Source organism: Pseudorca crassidens, chromosome 5 (assembly GCF_039906515.1).
Source record: "Pseudorca crassidens isolate mPseCra1 chromosome 5, mPseCra1.hap1, whole genome shotgun sequence".
In the NCBI taxonomy this organism is placed as follows: domain Eukaryota; kingdom Metazoa; phylum Chordata; class Mammalia; order Artiodactyla; family Delphinidae; genus Pseudorca; species Pseudorca crassidens.
The window spans coordinates 51,189,863-51,210,923 of NC_090300.1; the positions used below are offsets into that span (position 1 = coordinate 51,189,863).

General features: G+C 38.0%; 1 protein-coding gene across 1 annotated transcript in view; it reads right to left on the reverse strand.

Moving 5' to 3' along the window:
• WDR49 (WD repeat domain 49) overlaps window positions 1–21,061 on the reverse strand; it is a 135,130-nt gene that overhangs the window by 48,377 nt on the left and 65,692 nt on the right. The window contains 2 exon segments of the mRNA XM_067737142.1: window positions 2,169–2,284; window positions 5,458–5,622. Of these exon segments, the coding sequence (XP_067593243.1) occupies window positions 2,169–2,284; window positions 5,458–5,622 (281 nt within the window).

Consider the following 21,061-nt stretch of genomic DNA (forward strand, 5'->3'; position numbering starts at 1 on the left):
AGTCCTGACAACCTTGTGGAAGATGGAAAAGATGGAGGAAAATGAGAGGAGTGGTAAGTTTTCCTCCACTCATTTCAATCCTCCCAAAAATTCCTCCCCAAGATTATAGAAAGTGACCACCCACCATGTTGGGGAAGCTAGTAAAGTAGTCTTGTTCAGGCTTCAGAGGTGGCACTAGGCCTCTCTCTGACCAGACAATGACGCTAAAGCTGGCTGCATGCCAAACTGTTGAGCTACACCCAGGCCAGCAGGGGTGGCACCAGCATACATTGTAAACCATTAGATAAAACAGGGGTAAGTCATGGGACTTCTTGCACCTTGAGGGTCTGGCCAGCCCCCGGGGCTCAAGGACATTCTCAGACTTAAGAGTTAAGACCAAGGCATTTATGACAACAACCAGAGCTGCAAACTTCCACGTAGGCTGATCGTTATCAGCCTGTGGCCTGGTGCTAAAAGCTGGGGTCCTTTGAGTGGCAAACTGAAGTCTCAGCAATGGAGTGGACGCACCGCCTGGGACCTTCCCAAACGGGACTCCAGATTGCTGTTCAAGGGACTTCCCAGCGCTGCTTGGATCTGGATGTAGCTGCTTCCCCAATTCGGTGATGTGTAAACCTGTCTTTACCATTCTTTCTTAGTTAGTTATACTATTCTTTTCTTAATTAGTATACTGTAATCTCTGTTAATTCAATAAACTCTCTCTAAATTCTTGTTTGAGTGTAGAGCGGTTATTTTGCCAGCGAATCCTACTAACCTTGAAACCGAAAGTAAGGCTTTCAGCAAAACACACCAATACAGATCAAATCATTGGGTGTTCTTTTAAACCACTTTTGAATGACTCTGTATATCTAATCTTTAAAAATGTCCCCCTGTAACCAATTAAAAAAACTCACATTTGATGCTATTTCTAGCCATGGATGTATAAAAAATTAACTAAGAAAATGGTGTGTCTCCATAGTTTTGACTAACATTGATTAAGTTTTAAAGTTCTTTTCTGTTACGTTCAAAATTTAAAGTGGCTCAGCTGTATATTACACATTTCCCCTGCCATGATATTAGAGAACTTCACTTATTCATTGCCATAGGCTAATTATAGAGATCATTAGGCCGTAGTCTGCTGGAGTGGTTATGACTCATTGACGGATCATGATTGCTCCCAGGGATGTGAAGAAGCTGTGTCTTTCAAAGGTGGGGATGATTAAATTAGTTCTTAATAGCACATAGAATATACATCCTATTAAGTACTATAATGAATGAACTATACTTTCTTTACTTATAGTCAAACCACCCCTGAAAACTAAGCTGTGTGTGTGGGTCACTATATTTTCTAGTCTGTGTTTACATTTACATTAGGCAAAAGCCTTCCCTATGACTGATAAAAATCCCCAAATAAATACTGCTGGTTTTCTAGGTATAAAATCTGATTTAGTCCTACTTCAAACCATTAAGATCATATTTCTATAGTGAATAATCTTGTGTAAATTACCTATTAGAGCAATATTTTGTGAACTGTCGAATTTATGGACAATATATTTTCAAAACACATCACACTTTAATTTTCCTAGTGCTTATACAATGCCATAGAAAAGGCCATTTATGATCCCTTAGTTCTCTCAGGAAAAGAGGAAAGAAAAGTAATTTTCCTTATAATGAATGGAAAAATTGCTCCTTGAGAACAGTAAGTGGGCTGTGAAAGGCCCTTCTCTGCACTGATATGAAGGAGGTGCTAACATAGATTTCAGCAGGCTGTTCCCCTCTTGTGCTGTCATTTAAACTAAGTAACAAGAGAAGAAGGAATGAGTTCCTTTTACAGTTGAAGGAATGCAATTTATACATTAAGAATTTATTGACTACAAAATTTGGGAAACTTTTGGATTTAATCCCCAGGAAGTGGTATTATGTTTCTATCTGGAATGGTTAAAGAAGAAGATTCCCAAAGCCAGGAGAAAGCAATGAAACACTTCTCAAAGCCACTCAAACTACGTGATCATAGAATATTTTATTCACAAGCATTCAGTCAATTCCAAATAGAATTTCACTCACCTAGGTCACCAGCAAGTTAAAGACGCAGAATCAGTCAGGATTTCTATGTTCTTTTTTCCTTTAGATTTTGATTTAAATAAAACTTTCTCCTTTTACCTTCCTACAGTTTTGCATGAAGCACATCATACCTGTCCCAGCCTGTAACCAGGATTTTCTTCTTAAGAACCAGGATGTGTGCAATATCCACAGCTCCCTCTTGCCCAACATTTAGTGTGTGGTGATGATAGCCATTGAGGTCCCAGACCTTCAAGAGAAATAGTAAAATCAGCTTTGAGACAAGAAAAGAGAACGTCTTCTTCAATGAGTACATTAACAGAGTGCAATAGGATTATTTTACACGGTTTTGTTTATATCCTGGACTAGGGTTGATTCACTTGAGATACATAATAATTAAAGAAAATCCTCTCACCATTTGAATTTAGCTATTATATTTATTACTCATTTTGTAACCTTATCAGTCTATTCTAATATTGTTGATTCAAAGGCTATAAATAAGTGTATATTTTTTAGGGGGAGACAATACAAAATCATGAAAAGCCACATTTTGGAGTCTGTCAAAATCCTGGTTCTTTCTCAAAGTGTCTTTCTAAATTTTAGTTTCCTCATTTATGACACAGGGCCTTTACTCTTCAGGCATGCTTGGAATTTTAAACATCTAATACAGAGCCTGAAATACAGTCATCATGTCCTAGGTTTCCTATCTTCTGCCAATAAAACCTCCTGTTGACAGTGCGTGCCAGACCCAAGCCCACAGAAGCACAAGCAATTCCAGTTTACCTCCTCAGGCAGTGGCTGAGGACGTAGACCTGATGGGTATACTTTAAGAGAGAAGGTCATTAGGTCACCAGCAGCTAAAACTAAGCCCTGCTATGAAATATTATTGTTCATCATCAAAGAGCAAGTTGGCACCTTCTATCAAGATTAAAACACATATACACTTTGCCTCAAAAATTCAACTTCTAGAAAATCATCACACAGAGACACTCATATGTATGAAATGACATATTTTGAAGGATATTCTGGATGCTTTGTTTACAAAAGCTAAAGATTTAAATCAACTTAATTGCTCACTAACAAGAGACTGAACATCAGAATATGGAATATCTACAGTAGCAATATAATGTAACTATTAAGAAGAATGAGTCACCTCCAAGTGTCCAAGCTTTGCCCAGAGTCAACCAGCTATGGAAACTTAAAGCAAGTTGCTTTATCTCCTTGGGCTTCAGTTTCCTCCTCTGGTATAATAATAGTACCAACCATGTAGAGGTGTGTGTGTGTAAAGTGCTTAGCACAGTGCCTGGCTCATAGTAACCATGTGATAAAATTTAACTAACATCATTATTGCTGTTGTTTGCATTCATATGAATCAATGTCCAATACAGGAAAATGCAGAGCAGCATGGACAGTGGACTCTGCCACTGAGAAAAAAATGGTGCTCATGGTCTAGAAAGATGTGCAAGAAACTAGTACCACTGGTAGCCACAAGGGAGGAGCTGGGAACAGGGGTAAGAAAGAGACTTTCTCTTCACTGTATATCCCTTTTATGTTTAAAATCTTATTGTGTGCATACATTATTCAAAAGAATTAATTTAAAAACAGACACTTCAAAACTGTGATAAATAGGGCAATACTTTTAAATCTTTGATTGCATAGGTACTGGGTTTTAGATTCTAAATTATAAATGAGATTGGAAAATATCATTCATTCTTGTTTCTTCATAGAATATGGCCAGCGCAGCTCAACCTTGATTTATGCATCCGACATACCTACACTGAAATTGTCAAAGTTCAGAATTCTGTTGTGCTATTGTGATAAAGATAAATGTACCTTCAAAAGCTGTGACTGTAATACTAAATTCACATTAACTTCTAACATGTCAAGGCTTGAGCTGAGACACTGAGGGGTATACATGCTCTTCACCCACATCACTTTTTTCTCCTCTAAATATGGCTCTTACCAAGTCCACCTAAAATAATACCCACAAAAAAGTATTGTAAAGACCTGACTGTCTCCAGATCCTATCAAGCTGTGACCCTTAGCTGGGACCATTTTTGTAACCATCTACAAGTCTGCCCTACGCTAGACTCTATGACCAGTTATTCCCAAGATAGGGATAAAAATAATCTAATCCATTCCCTTCATTTTTCACTTCAGCCTTGTATCCAAGGACTGGTAAGTGGGATTCTCACTTGTTCCTTTTGCCTAAGCCACTGTCTAATACTCCAGTTCCAGTTATTCTTGTTTTATTCTACCTTGACTTATTAGGATTGGGATTATCCCATTACCTTCCCACATTTTACCAGTTCTCCCATGAACTAGATTACTTTACTTAAACACATTCTCCCAGTCCATACCTCATGCCATTACCCTTCCCAGAGGCCACGTTCTGCTGATTTCTAGAGGTTCTCACTGCAACATGCTTCACACTGACCTTTGCAGCCTGGAATCTCCCGGAATACTTGCCCCCAACTTCCATAATGTTCTACCTACATATCTAGGTAGCTTTCCACTACCCTCCCATGCAGCCTACCTGAATGCATCTTACAACCTAACACAAAAGGTACATCTAATTAACAGCCTTCTGACCCCAGTTAGGACAGAAATTTGAGAACCATTCAAAGCTTATTCAAGAAACTGCCTTCTGTTGCCTCAGACTGTCACAAGTCATCTCTCATCCAACACTGTCATCTCTCTTGAAGCTGAGAAGAACAGAGAAGATTCACTGGTAAGCATGATTTCAGATTGTAAGTATCTAGTTTCGCCTGAAATTTTGATCACCTTTGCAAAGTAAAATACCACTTTCCTCCCAGAAGAAATTAATAATAGTTACAAAATTTAAAAGCTGAGAGGATGAAATAGTGTTAGTTTAGGATGGATAATAAATAAAATTATGATTGTTCTTCCTACTTTCCTTCTTTACTGTCTTATTACCTTCACATAAAAATGCAGATTACAAAATGGGTAACTTCTAAATATTCATTTTCCAAAAAATTTGCATCTATGCAATTTTTAAAGTTTACTTACTTGCCCTGATTTCTCATTTTGTATACCAAAAAAAAAAAAAAAAAAAACAGAAAGAAAAATGAAAACTAGAGACATTAGCTGAAGCACATGAAAATTATTCAGGCTTCTTATTCCCCAGAGTGGTCCTCTATGACTTTCTGAAATAAGTAAGCCAAGTTGTGTTTTGATTCTAAATAATTTATTCAGAAAAACCATTTATTCATTTTTCCTCAGAGGTTTATTTTCCTAACAGCTTTGTTATTAGATGGTTTGGGTTATTTAGCTCTTCTTATCTTCTCATCTCTCTTCTTGAAAGGCCAAAAATACCAACACAAATATAGCCAAAGCTGTGTCTCCTCACACAATATTTTAGCCCCCTCATATCTGGATAGAAAAGCGTCACTGTGTTCGCACCTTTACAGTCCCATCTGTGCTGCCAGTCAAAAGCCATGTCTCATTTGCATCTAGGGCCATTGTGCTGATTTCTGCGTTGCCATGGCAACCAGTAAACTGTTTGATTTTCTGCCCAGTGTCTATCATCCAGAAGGAAACCGTCGACCCCGCATCAGAACTGATTACCTACAAGAAAATAACACTGTAGAGAAATTAAATATAGTTCCAGAATCCACCATTTTTATTTAAATAAAATATCCAGCTTGTGCATTTCCACCAGTGAGATTCCCCCAACAGTGACAATTTCGTAATGTATTTGCTTTCTTTTTATTAAGCTGATAACATTTCAATTTCTAGGCCAGAACTGAGGTAATGAAGTCATGATTCTCTTTATCAGAGAAGATAGGAATCTTCTTTCCTTACCCAGCTTAGTGTCTAGAGGCCATCCTAAAATCGAATCCTACTGAAATAAACTTATAAATCTTTCACATTTAGATGAGAAACTTGATTTTATCAGTCATGATGTTCCGACACTATTTACTATATGAAAAGAAACCTTTTATTATATATTAGCTTCCATTTAGCATTCGGAAAATAAAGCACTACCAGCCATTATGGGGAAAAGTTCATTTCAGCAAGTTGCTAGAGTTACTGCTTCTAATGCCATTAGTCCCTTTTTTTCCTCAAGGTACTGTGTATATTTTTACAACTAACACAATTTTTGATGGGTCACTAAAAACAAAGAACACAGGAAGGTTAAATATAAATCTGCATATACACTCCAAGAGGAAGGCAACCAAACAAATGCAAGAAGGGATAGGATTATATATAATAGTTCCATAGTAAGAAATTTAATAGTGTCAAGTAGACTGCTAATTTCAGCTCTAGGTATTTAGGCATCCTTTAAGAGATTTATAGGTTAAAACTACCTTGCCCATATGACTTTCGGACCCAAAGGCATGAAAGAAAAAACAAAAAAAAACACTAAACATAAAAATGTGTAGATAGAAAGTTGCCTGAAGCAATATCTAGATTTTAAGAAAATTTAAAGTGCATCTTTACCCACTTAGGTATTGATTACCAATGTATAAATATAAATGTATTAAGAATATGTTAAAATGTCACATTTTCATAATTAAGTGGGTTAAAGTTTATCAGATATATGTTCAGAAGGCCTGGATAACTGGCTGTCATACATGTATTCACTCATTCATTCACTCATTCATTCACTCTACAGGCATTCACTGAACGTCCACTGGGTGCCAGCTCCATGGGGGCAGTGGGGCTTCACTGATGCATCCCTGCTCTCAAGGGGTCTATAGTCTAGGCTTGTACACTAGAATCACTTTAAAAATCACAGTTGTGTACCAGACCAGAGACTCAGACTTGATTGGATCAGGCAGTGGAATTTTTAAAGAGCTCTGCAGGTTATTTAAGTATGCAACCGGGTCAGGTACTACTGGGCTAGAGGGAGAAACAGACAAGAAGTAAATCAATGCCCAACAATCCTACAAGTTTAGAGGTATCACTCCTGGGTGATCTGGGGGCACAGAGAGTAAAACCACAAATCCATTCATTGGAGTGGGGAATGGGGATAAAATGTGAGGAGGATCCATCAGGGGTTGAAGATAGGAACATGTATTTATTGAGTGCCAAGCCCTTTACACCCACTACCGCATTTGATCTTGAAAGAAACTCTGTAAAATTATGTTATCACCCTCTCTCTACCAGTGATGAACTTGAGATTCTAATCAGTTAAGTACCATTCCCAAGCTTATATAATGAGGTTTGAATCCTGGGCCTTCTATGACAGACACATCATAAGGCCTTCCTCTATTTCAGCACCCTACCCCAGATAATTAAGAGTGATGAGAAGACAGAACTTGGAGGCTATTCCAAGCATGAGAAACAGTAAGAAGTGTAATGGAGCCAGAGTACAGACGATGAGATAAATGGTGGAATATCAGGTGAAGAAGCAAACTGACGACAGATATTTGAAATCCCTAATGAGCAATGCCAGAGAATAATGGGTAGTGTGTATTGTTGTTGTTTTTTTAAACTGGGAAAGGGTTCATGGCTTTCATTGGTTATCAGTGGCATGTATGACTCAAAATAAAATTAGGAACAATCTCTTTGTTCTTAATAAGGAGGAGAGAGAGATTGTATTTTTGTTGGTTGGTTTGTGAAGGTACCTCTGGCAGCAGTGTGGAAAACGAACAGGTTGTGAGAAGACCATTTAGAGGCTGCTGTATCAGTCCCAGTGGAGATGCTCACCTGAGACAGTAGTCCCAGAGGTAAAAAAGAAGAGGAGGGATTGAATGAAAGTGGCACCGTTTAGCAATCTTTATGCCTCAGCAAAGAACTGATCGTGAGTGTGGGAGCTCTCACAGACCTTTTCCCCCTGATATTATAACTGTTAATCAGACAATTTCTTAAATGATGTAAAACTATGTCTATGCCACACATTTTCTCTCTGTGAAATCAAAAGTAGCTTCAAAGTTTAATTACCGTTATTAAGCTACAGTGCAATTTCTAGAACAAAAGACCTGGATCTTCATCATAATGTGACCTAACACTTTAATTATCATTCCATGTAACTGTGTTTCTATTTGTTTTGGTTTGTGCAATATGTATGGTGGTTAAGCACTGGCTCAAGCCAGCATGCCTGAGTTTAAATGTCAGTGTCTGACCTTGGATTCATTACTTAATCTCTCTAAGCTTCAGTTTCCTCACCTATAAACCAGAGAGAATCATTGTCACTACCTTAAACCATTTTTAAGAGGTTGAAGTAAGCTAATATTTGTAAAGCATTTAGCACAGTTCATGGCATACAATAAATGTCATAAAAGTTAGCTAGTGTTACTATTCTATTTAAGCTTAATCATCTGACCTTTTATTTGGACTCATATCCTTTTTCATATCCGAATCAATTTAAGAAAAACATTTAATGTCTTGTTTTCTTCCAACCATGAGAGTGAATGTAGACAGCTACATTTCAGAAACCAGCTTTTAAGATGTACGTTGAAATTTAAAATTATATCACACTTGGAATTTTCTCACATAACTATTTAAGAATTTGGATTGTATTCATTAAAGATAAAGCCATGAAAACATAATATTCCAAGCATGAGTAAAAATTTTGATAGTCATCTTTGAAGAAAAGGTTAGGGGATTTTATGATTTCAATTCAAAAAGCGTTTATTGAGCATCTATTATATGCTAGGCATTTCAGTACTAAAAGATGGGTATTCCCTGATAGAAACAAAAAAGGCAAAATAAAGTAAACAATGTTCAAAGAAAGACTTGCTTACTCGTTTAAGACTGGCATCACGCACATTACAAAGCATTTCATCATCCACTCACCACTTTTATCTAATGTAGACATTCGATCAAGAATTAGTAACCTTTGCTTTTTGCTATTTTGCACTCTCCCTCCTCTGCCTTACCTGGCTAAACCCCAACATACTGTTCATCACTTTTCAGCACTTTACTCATTTCACAATTTCTCACGAAATCGGAATCAATAATGACAACAGTGTACAGCCAGTCAGATTTCATTTTATGGCAATCTACCTTAAGGCGCAGTCTTCAGGAAGACAACGTGTTGAAATACAAGGACCGACTATGTCACAAACACACACCTGGTATTAACCAGAATCTGCTCAAACTATGACAATATCAGAATACAAGAATAACAAGGCAGGTGAAAAGATGTTCAAAGTCAAGTGAGAGAGGAGGGCGTTTCCCATCACTTGGCAGATGAAGTGGTTTGACTACAGGACCGTGAGGACCGTGTTTTTAGCAAGCTGTTTTCATCTGCAATAAACTCCAGGAATAAGTATTGGCATCATATTTATATGCCACATTTTGATGATACCAAGTCCCTTTGGGTTTTCAGTTTCCTCTTGGCTGCTTCTTATCAGATGAGCCCTTAACCTTTGAGGACAGGGCCTTGGCGTCTGCAGAGCAGAAGCGGCACTTTCCTAATAACTACACTTCAGTGCAAACGGACCCTGTGAGCAAATCGTTCTGATGGAGGCACGCTCCACCTTATGTATCTGAGTTAATAACCGTTTAGGAACATATGGGTCTTTTTTGTCTCTCTCATCTGAAGCTGTCACAGCCAATCAGACAATTCTAAGATATGTGAGGCTCTATCCATGTCCCCTAATTGTCTTTTTGCTATTCCAACAACAATAAGCACTTCTGTTCTCTTTTATATGCATCTCAAATTCTAGGTCTAAGCAAGAAAAACCAAAAATTGCAGCAGCAAATATTGCTGGCTACCAAGGGATCAGGACGTTTGACTTAATTGCTGTTTATAATTTTATTTTTTTAAGTCAGTGCTGTTTGTGGTCCCATAATATAAAGCAGGTTGTCTCCTTTATTTCTATTTCGCATCGAATCTCTAGAAGTTACTTACCAGTAAGTAGTGAAGCGAGGAGAACGATAATGTCTCAGAGTACTGGTACAGACAAAGAATTCAAATATTTTAAGGCAGCCATTCTCTATTTATAAATCTGATTTGTCAGAATATCACTTCTTTGTAGATTAATTTGTAATTAGATCTTTCAGACTCATTCCTTTAGTTTGTCAAACGCCTACCGTATGCAAGGCACAGGATCTAGGCATTGGGGATCCAACAGTAAAATATTCCTGCCCTTGTATTTAGTGAGGGAAGAGAGGAGGGATGCAACTAAATGAGAAAAAAAGCATGCGCGCACACACACACAAACACACACACACACACACACACACACACACACGATGTTTAGCAGTGATAAGCGTTATAGAGAAAAATATAACCAAGAAGGAGGTAGAGATCACTGAGAGTGGGTGAAAATCTGGGGGCTCTGGGAAGGTTTCCCTGAGGAATTATTTGAAGAAAGACACAGAGGTCAGGGAGGGAGCCATGCAGATATCTGGGTGAAGAGAGTCCCAGGAAAAGGAAACAGCAACACAAAAGCCCTGAGACAGAGTGTCCTTGGTATGTTCAAGGACTAGAAAGGAGGCCAGCAAGGCTTAGGCAGTATGAATAACGGGAAGGACCACAGGCTGTGACCACCTGTGATCATTATACAGGTGCTCAGAACACTCCCCCAATCAGTAGGCACCCACAGGGATTAGGGTATGAAGTCAGAAAAGTATCACTTCCCTTTTTTGGGGTAATTTTATTTAGCTTTTACTCCCACTTTTTTCTATGTATCTTTATACACAATATTCTTTGTCTTTCACAGAAAATCTACACAGGAGGTATTATAATTCTTATTTTACACATAAGAAAACATTGCTTAGAGAAATTCAATTACTTGCTCAATGGAAAGCATTAGGAACTCTGACTTTAAAACTTTACCATGTCCCTCCTTCTAAAAAATTGCTAAGAAAAACTACTTCAAAAAATAGTTGAGACTGCATTGGACTTGCAGGTCCTGGCACGGCAAGCTTGGAAGTTGTCACTCCATCCTAACAGTGAGTAAAAACCCGGAAAAACCGAAAGATCAACAACTCCTCTTAGATCAGTAAGAGAAGTGAGGTCACAGGGCAGATCACTGCCCTCCAAACTGGAGAGACCAACAGGCAGATCGAGAAAATCACAACCTACCAGAGCAGAAACTCATGAACTGAAAGCTCCCCAGGAAACAGAGCCAAGAGAGGAAAACCTGAACTGTAACTTACGAACCACTGGAGGCTCAAAGTGGATAAGTCTGAGAGTTAAAAATTCTGGGAGCTGGTGATAGGGGAGCCTCCACAAGTTTATGAGTTTTATTTTGAGGTTATGGACCAGGTTCTCCCTATAAATATTAGAGAAAAATCCCCTCATGCTCTGGCAGGGTCAGAGGGAAGGAACAGCTTCAAAATACGTCAGACAGCTCTGTTCTTCTTAACAAGGTCTGCCCTCGGGGGAAAATGTTTAACAGAACCTAACTTGCTGGGGTTTCATCAGAGCCTAACTGATATGGGAAAAGAAAAGACAAAATTCTAGCTAGTTCTAGCCTTCTTGTTTCGCCGAAGGGTGGAAGACAACTGAGAAGCGTAGGTGAAGTGCACAGTCCAGAGGCACAGGCTCACTAAAAGACTGCAACCTAATCACAGAACTACAGAATACTCCCACCCCCACCACCTGGCCACCACATCTCGAAAGGCCTGTTTACGTCAGTCCCTTTGGCCCAGCACAACATGTCCGACTATCAAGAAAATTTACAAAATATACTAAAAGGCAAAATAACACATAGTCTGAAGGAATAGAGCAAGCATCAGACTCAGACATGGCAGAGATGTTAGAATGATCGGATCTGGAATTCAAGACAACTAATGTTAATAAGCTAAGGGGTCTAATGGGTAAAACAGACAGCTTGTAAGAACAGATGGGTTGGGTAACATAAGTAGAGAAATGGAAATCCTTAAGAAGAATCAAGAAGAAATGCTAGAGCTAGATCAAAAATATTGTAACAGAAATGAAGCATGCCTTTCATGGGCTTACTAGTAGACTGGATATGGTTGGGGAAAGCATCTCTGAGCTTGAGGATAAATCAGAAACCTCAGAAACTGAAAAGCAATGCGTGCAGAGACTGAAAAAAAAAATACAGTATCCAAGAACTGTGGGAAAATTAAAGAAGGTGTAACATTCACATAATGAGAATACCAGAAGGAGAAGAAAGAAAGGAAGAGAAGAAATACTTGAAACAATAATGACTGAGAACTTCCCCTAATTAGTGTTGGACATCAAACCACAGATTCAGGAAGCTCACATAACACCAGGAAGGATACATGTAAAAAAACTACACCTGGGTATATCATATGCAAACTACAGAAAATCAAGGATAAGGAAAAGATCTTGAAAGAAGCCAGTGGAAAGATACCTACCTTACCTACAAAGGAACAAAGATAAGAATTACACCTGACTTCTCAGAAAACATGCAAGCAAGAAGGGATTGGAGTGAAATTAAAGTGCTGACAGCAAAAAGTCACCAACCCAGAATTGTGTATCCTGCAAAAACAACTAAAAATAAAGGAGAAATAAAGACACTCTCAGACAAAGAAAAATTGAGGGAATTTGTTGCCAGTAGACCTGACTTCAAAATAGACGTTCTTCAGAGAAAAGAAAATTAATATAGGTCAGAAAATTGGATCTACAAAAAGAAAGGAAGAATATTGAATAGGAATAAGTGAAGATTAAAAAAACTTTTGTTTTAACCTTAATTGACTTAATAGGTAACAGTTTGCTCAAACCAATAATGGCAACAATGTATTAAATTATATATTTAATATGTATTATATATATACATAATATGTAATTATGTATATAATTAAATTATGTACTTAAGGGAAATGAATGACAGCACTGATACAAGGGACAAGAGGGAGGAATTATATTATTTTATTAGTATAAGGTAATAACACTACCTGTGAAACAATATAGTGTTATTTGAAAGTAGACTTGGATTAGTTATAAATGTATATTGAAAACTCCAGGGCAATCTAAAGAAAGTTTTAAAAATATATATATGTGACTGATAATGCTAAGAAAGGAAAGGAAACAGAATCATTTAAAATACTCAATTAAAACCACAAGAGGCCAAAAAAAAAAAATGTAAAAGACAAAAATAGGAGCAAAGAATAAGGGCAACCAACAGAAAACAGTAACAAATATGGTAGATATTAATCCAACTCTATCAATATTAATCCAACTGTATCAATAATCACTTAAAATGTCAAAGGTCAAAATGTACAAATCAAGTCAAATTGTCAGAGCAGATCAAAAATAAGACCAACTATATATATGTAGTCTAAAAAAAACCCACTTGTGGGTCTCTTGTAGATAGTATATATATAGGTCTTCTTTTTGTATCCATTCAGCGAGCCTGTGTCTTATGGTTGGAGCATTTAATCCCTTCACATTTAAGGTAATTATCGATATGTATGTTCCTATTACCATTTTCTTAATTGTTTTGGGTTTGTTTTTGTAGGTCCTTTTCTTCTCTTGTGTTTCCCACTTAGAGAAATTCCTTTGGCATTTGTTGTACAGCTGGTTTGATGGTGCTGAATTCTCTTAGCTTTTGCTTGTCTATAAAGCTTTTGATTTCTCCATTGAATGTGAATGAGATCCTTGCCGGGTAGAGTATCCTTGGTTGTAGTTTCTTCCCTTTCATCATTTTAAATATATAGTGCCACTCCCTTCTGGCTTGTAGAGTTTCTGCTGAGATATCAGCTGTTAACCTTACGGGAGTTCCCTTTTAAGTTATTTGTTGTTTTTCCCTTGTTGCTTTTAATAATTTTTCTTTGCCTTTTATTTTTGTCAATTTGATTACTATGTGTCTCAATGTGTTTCTCCTTGGGTTTATCCTGCCTGGGACTCTCTGTGCTTCCGGGAGTTGGGTGGCTATTTCATTTCCTATGTTAGGGAAGTTTTGACTATAAACTCTTCAAATATTTTCTCAGGTCCTTTCTCTCTCTCTTCTCCTTCTGGGACCCCTATAATGCGAATGTTGTTGCATTTAATGTTGTCCCAGAGGTCCCTCAGGCTGTCTTTATTTCTTTTGATTCTTTTTTCTTTATTCTGATCCATGGCAGTGAATTCCACCATTCTGTCTTCCAGGTCACTTATCCATTCTTCTGCCTCAGTTATTCTGCTATTGATTCCTTCTAGTGTATTTCTCATTTCAGTTATTGTATTGTTCATCTCTGTTTGTTTATTCTTTAATTCTTCTAGGTCTTTGTTAAACATTTCTTGTATTTTCTCAATCTTTGCCTCCGTTCTTTTTCCGAGGTCTGGGATCATCTTTACTATCATTATTCTGAATTCTTTTTCTGGAAGGCTGCCTATCTCCACTTCATTTAGTTGTTTTTCAGGGGGTTTATCTTGTTCGTTCATCTGGTACATAGCCCTCTGCCTTCTCATTTTGTCTATGTTTCTGTGAATGTGGTTTTCATTCCACACGCTGCAGGACTGTAGCTCTTCTTGCTTCTGCTGTCTGCCCTCTGGTGGATAAGGCTATCTAGGAGGCTTGTGCAAGTTTCCTGATGGGAGGGACTGGTGGGTAGAGCTGGGTGTTGCTCTGGTGGGCAGAGCTCAGTAAAACTTTAATCTGCTTGTCCACTGATGGGTAGGGCAGGGTTCTGTCCCTGTTGGTTGTTTGGTCTGAGGCAACCCAACACTGGAGCCTAGCCGGCTCTTTGGTGGGGCTAATGGCCAACTCTGGGAGAGCTCACACTAAGGAGTACTTTCCAGAATTTCTTCTACCAGTGTCCTTGTCCTCGTGGTGAGCCACAGCCACCCCCCGCCTCTGCAGGAGACTCTTCAACACTAGCAGGTAGGTCTGGTTCAGTCTCCTATGGGGTCACTGCTCCTTCCCCTAGGTCCCAATGCACACACTACTTTGTGTGTGCCCTCCAAGAGTGGAGTCTCTGTTTTCCCCAGTCCTGTTGAAGTCCTGCAATCAAATCCCACTAGCCTTCGAAGTCTGATTCTCTAGGAATTCCTCCTCCCTTTGCTGGACTCCCAGGTTGGGAAGCCTGACATGAGGCTCAGAACCTTCACTCTAGTGGGTGGACTTCTGTGGTATAAGTGTTCTCCAGTCTGTGAGTCACCCACCCAGCAGCTATGGGATTTGATTTTATTGTGATTGCACCCCTTCTACTGTCTTATTGTGGCTTCTCCTTTGTCTTTTGATGTGAGATATCTTTTTCGGTGAGTTCCAGTGTCTTCCTGTTGATGATTGTTCAGCAGTTAGTTGTGACTCCGGTGCTCTAGCAAGACAGAGTGAGCGCACATCCTCCTACTCTGCCATCTTGAACCAATCTTCAAAAAAAAATTTTTTAAATCAACTCCAACAATGCATCAGAAGAATTTGGTTGGTTCAACTTCTGAAAATTAATTAATGTAAACCAGGGGGCCCCAACCCCTGGGCCTGTAAGGAACCAGGCTGCACAGCAGGAGGCGAGCAGCGGGCAAGCAAGCAAAGTTTCATCTGCTACTCCCCATCGCTCCCCAGCACTCACATAACCACCTGAACCATCCTCCACCCCCACCCCCACCCGATCCGTGGAAAAACTGTCTTCCACGAAACCAGTCCCTGGCGCCAAAAAGGTTGGGTAATGCTGATGTAAACCATCATATCAATAGGCTTAAAAAGAAAAATCACATGATTATATCAACAGATGCAAAAAAAAAGAAAACCCATGACAAAATCCAACACCCACTTATGATTAAAAACTCTCAGTAAAATAAGAATAGAGGGGAACTTCCTTCACTTGACAAAAAATATCTATAAAAAACATGGAGCTACTATCATACTTAATAGTGAGAATCTTGACTCTTTCTTACTAAGGTCAGGTACAAGGCAAGGATGTTCCCTCTCATCACTCCTTTCAACATTATATGGAAGCTCTGCCTAATGCAATAAGACAAGTAAAGGGGAAAAGGCATAAAGGTTGGGAACAAAGAAATAAAAGTGCCTTTGCTAGCAGATGACATGATCCTCTATGTAGAAAATCTTAAAGAACTGACCAAAAAAATCTCCTGGAACTAAGAAGCGATTATTGCAGGATTGCAGGATACAAAGTTAATATACAAAAATCAATCATTTTCCTATACAGCAGCAATGAACAAGAGGAATTTGGAAATAATACCACAATACAATTTACATTAGCATTCACAAAGCTGAAATAATATAAATCTAATAAAATATGTAGAAGATCTATATGAGGTAAAGTAAAAAACTCTGATGAATGAAATCAAAGACTAAATAAATGAGAGATAGTCCATGTTCATGGTTAGGAAGAATTAATATTGTCCAGATCTCAGTTCCTTCCAAGTTAATCTATATGCTTCATGCAATTCAAATCAAAATCCCAATACGTTACTTTGTGGATGGATATCAACAAACTGATCTAAAGTTTATAGAGAAAGAACACATACTCAGATGTAGCAACACAATATTGCAGAAGAAGAACAAATCAGAGGATTGACACTACCTGACTTCACAACTTACTATAAAGCTGCAATAATCAAGACAGTATGATACTGGTAAAAGAATAGACAACCAGATCAGTAGAACAAAATAGAGAGCACAAAATTAGACTACATAAATATAGTCAACTGATCTTTGACCAAAAAGCAAAGGCAATACAATGGAGAAAAGATAATCTTTTCAACAAATGGTGCTTGAACAACTGGACATCCACATATAAAAATATGAATTTGGACACAGACTTTACACCTTTCACAAAAACTAACTTGAAATGGATCACAGACCTAAATATAAAACACAAAACTATAAAACTCAAAGAAGATAACATAGGAGAAAATTTAAATAACCTTGGGTTTGATGATGAATTTTTAGATAAAACACCAAAGGTATAGTACATGAAAAAATAATTGAAAGCTAGACTTCATTAAATTTAAAATTTTCTGCCCTGCAAAAGACACTGTCAGGAGAATAAAAAGACAAGCCAAGATCGGGAGAAAATATTTCCAAAAGACATATTTGATGAATCACTGTTACCCAAAATACACAAAGAACACTTAAAATTCAACAATAAGAAAACAAAAAACCCCATTACAAAAATGCGCCAGAGACATTAACAGACACCTCACTAAGGAAGGTAAACAAATGGCAAGTAAGCATTTGAAAAGATACTTCCCATCATATGCCATCAAGGAAATACAAAGTAAAACAAAAATGTGATACTACACATCTATTAGAGTGGACTAAATCTAGAACACCGACAACACCAAATGCTGACAAGGACGTGGAGCAACAGGAACTCTCATTCTTTGATGGTGGGAAAGTAAGATGGTACAGCCACTTTAGAAGGCAATTGACAATCTTTTTACAAAACTAAATATACTCTTACCATATAATCCAGCCACCATGCTGTTTGATGTTTACCCAAAGGGGCTGAAAACTCACGTCCGCACGAAAGCCTGCACACAGATGTTTATAGCTGCTTTATTCATAATTGCCAGTACTTGGAAGCAACTAAGATGTCCTTCAGCAGGTGAATGGATAAATAATCTGCGGTACATCCATACAATGGAATATTATTCAGTGTTCTAAAAAAATAAGCTATCAAGACATTAAGATATGTAGAGGAAATGTAAATGCATACTACTGAGTAATAGAAGCCAATCTGAAAAGTCTACATACTGTATTCCAATTATATGACACTCTGAAAAAACTAAACTATGTAGACAGTAAAAATATCAGTGGGTGCCAGGGGTTAGGGGAGGTGGGATAAATAGGTGGAGCACAGAGGATTTTTATGATGTTATAATGATGGACATGTCATTATACATTTGTCTAAACTCTTAAAGTACATAACACCAAGAGTGGACCCCTTATATAAACTGTGATTACACTTGATGGTAAGGATGTGTCAATATAGTTTTATCAAGTGTAACAAATATACCATTCTACTGGGGAATGTGGATAAAGGAAGAGGTTATGCATGTGAGGGACAGGAGTATACGGGATATTTCTGTACCTTGTTCTTAATTTTGCTATGAACCTAAAAATGCTCTTAAAAAATTTTTTTAAATAGTCTTAAAAAAATAGCTGAGGGGCTTCCCTGGTGGCGCAGTTGTTGAGAGTCCGCCTGCCGATGCAGGGGACACGGGTTCGTGCCCCGGTCCGGGAAGATCCCCCATGCCGCGGAGCAGCTGGGCCCGTGAGCCATGGCCGCTGAGCCTGCGTGTCCGGAGCCTGCACTCTGCAACGGGAGAGGCCACAACAGTGAGAGGCCCGCGTACCGCAAAAAAAAAAAAAAAAAAAAAAAAAAAAAATAGCTGAGACTGTGTTAATGAGAGAGGCTGAGGAAAGGGTCATCTTTTACCCTGCTGATGGATTTAATGCACCTTTTATGCAGAAAATTTGACAACATCTGTCAAGGTTACTGTCTTAAACACTCTCTGACCCACTAATTCCAGTTCTAGAAATTTATCTCACAGATATTTCCTCACTAGTGCCAAAATTTGTGCATTCAAGGTAAAAAATTACTACATTAATTGTAATACAAAAATACTGGAATCCATCTAAATGCCCATAAGAACTGATTAATAAAGTTTGGCACACCCATTTAATAGAATACCATGCAGCTGACAAAAAGAAAGAGGATACTCTGGATAAGGAGATAAATAAAATGATCTTTCGGCTGTATTGTTGGGTGGAAAATCAATGTACAGAGCAGTGTTTCTGTGCAAAGAGCAATTAAAGTAATAAATATTCTTAAATATTGAGAATTATTATATACATCTATTTAAAAGTGAGTATACATATTTACTTGTATATGAATACAACAGCCCTTAAAGGGTTGCTCATGGATCTCATGAACTGGTTGCCTCCAGGGAAGGAAACTGGTAGGTAAAAACAGGGATAAGAGGAAATTTTCACTGTATACCCTTTGTCCATTTGAGTTTTATAACACTGAAATATATTACTCCTTCTAAGTAACCACATTTAAATAAGTGTGTGTGTGTGTGTGTGTGTGTGTGTGTGTGTTGGTTTAACCTTAAGGCTAGGGTGTTTCCCACAACTCCATCAAGTGACCAGAGCTCATAGCCTCAGTATTGACATGTAACCAAGGACAGCCTTAAGCTGACCAGTGAAGAAAAGCCACGTTAACTGAAGCCTGGTCACTTGGAGCCCAGCAGTAAGCAGGCAAAGAGAAAGTTTTCACTAGTGTTCATCCAGTTCTGTTCAATTAGAAGCTCATTGATTTTGCCTTAAATACAAGCACTGAAGAGGTGCTTTGTAAGGTGGGGATAAATTTCCCTCAAGCTTGTCCCCTTCCCTCTGCTCAGATATTACATTTCCCACAGGAACTACCAATTGAATTGGTTAGATTCTCAAATATCTCAATTCCCCCAAAATCATGTGCAGAAACGAGGACAGGAGATGCACTGTCACTAAAAAATTATACCCCAGTCCCATTTTTAATGAATGATTGGCATCATGTTACCTGTGAGAGTGTGAGAGTTGGTCCTCAAGAAAAAACACTACTCTGGGTAAAGTAGAGGTCTAATCTTCACATTTTCAAAGCCAACATCCCATGCTGAATTACAGGAGCCCTGTCAGGGATCTCAGGAGTCCTGCTGGAGGCCGCCAGGCAGCCACTGTCTGACAGGTCTTTTTACGTATGTATGTGATTAATGTTTCTACTCTTAGAGATCAGGTAAAATGGGAAGATTCAGGAAGCCATTTTTGTATCAAATTGTCTCATATGCATATATTGCAACCTAGAAATTCATTCTCAAGATTTTACCTTACAGAGATAAAGCCATGAGTGTGAATATATTTATGCATAAAGAAATGCATAAGAGCAAAATGCTCGTCGAGGCAAATGGATCAGTAAATTATGATACATACATACAATGAGACACTGTGCTGACTTTTTAAAATGATGAAGTAGATCTACATTTAGGTACAAGGAAATAATTCCACTATGTTTCAGAATAAGAAAGTGAGTTACAGAACCATATTCAGGTGAAATAGTCTATGCACAGAGAGACATTTAGATATTTTGATGATGTTTCAGCAATATTTAATTCTTTACCTGAACTTACTGCGTTGTTTTAATTTCTTATAATAAGCAAGTAATGTTTTACAAAAAATAAATTATTTCAATGAGAAAAATAGTAAATATCATTGTCTGTCAAGATTTGATGATACTGATATATTTAGCCTGACGATAAATATGTCTAGATGCAAAACACACTGAAACATGACCTATTTTACAAAAACGCATAAACCCACATCATTAGGATGAGAGCCATGGTGATAAGTCAGAAATTTTATCTATTCCAGTTTATATGTTACCTACAAATACATTTTTAAAGTTCCCCAGCATTCATGGGTTTTTAAGAAAAGCTTTATTTAAGAATTCTATGCAAAGACAGTTCCTTAGAACTACCTCCAGGATACTGAGTGACTTTGATTCTTTCAAAATTGTGCATTCCAGGGACTCCCTCAACCTGTCCCAACTTGTTCTGCCACTAGCTGTGAGGGCAAGCTTTGCTGGTGAAATAAAGCATAAGGTTCCTTTTCAAAGGCCCTGTGTGGCTTAACATCACTTTCTTAGATTAGGATGCGAGGGTACCAAAAGGCAGGAAGATAAAGAAAAGTCACAGAAATATGCCATGTCACTTTCATATAGAAATAATGGTAGGTTCCCACTGATGACCAAATAGAATGAAATAATAGTAAAGTGTCAGCAACATGTTGAAATGACAATGCAAGGGAAGGTTTTCATTAGATTCAGATAAAAGGAAAGTCTTTCAAAAAGACACCAAACCAAATAACCAAAGAGCAAGCACCAGTGGACTGAAAAAGCATGGGTTTGTTTTGAACTTAGAATTAGAAATAGCAGTAAAAGGAATCGAACATCCATTGGTGCTCAGAAGAGTGTTGGGAGTTGTAGGAAAACACAGAAGGGGAAGACAAGGATCTTTCCCTTCCATCAAACATGTGAGGGGAGAAAGTGAGAATTTAGCCAATTGTTTAATTGGAAAACAACTAGAAATGCAACCGACGCGCAGAGAGGGGAGAGAGGTATGGTAGGAGATGTCCCTGGAGACCTCGGATGTCGAGAGGACCAGAGATGAGACCCGGAACTGAATGTTTACCAG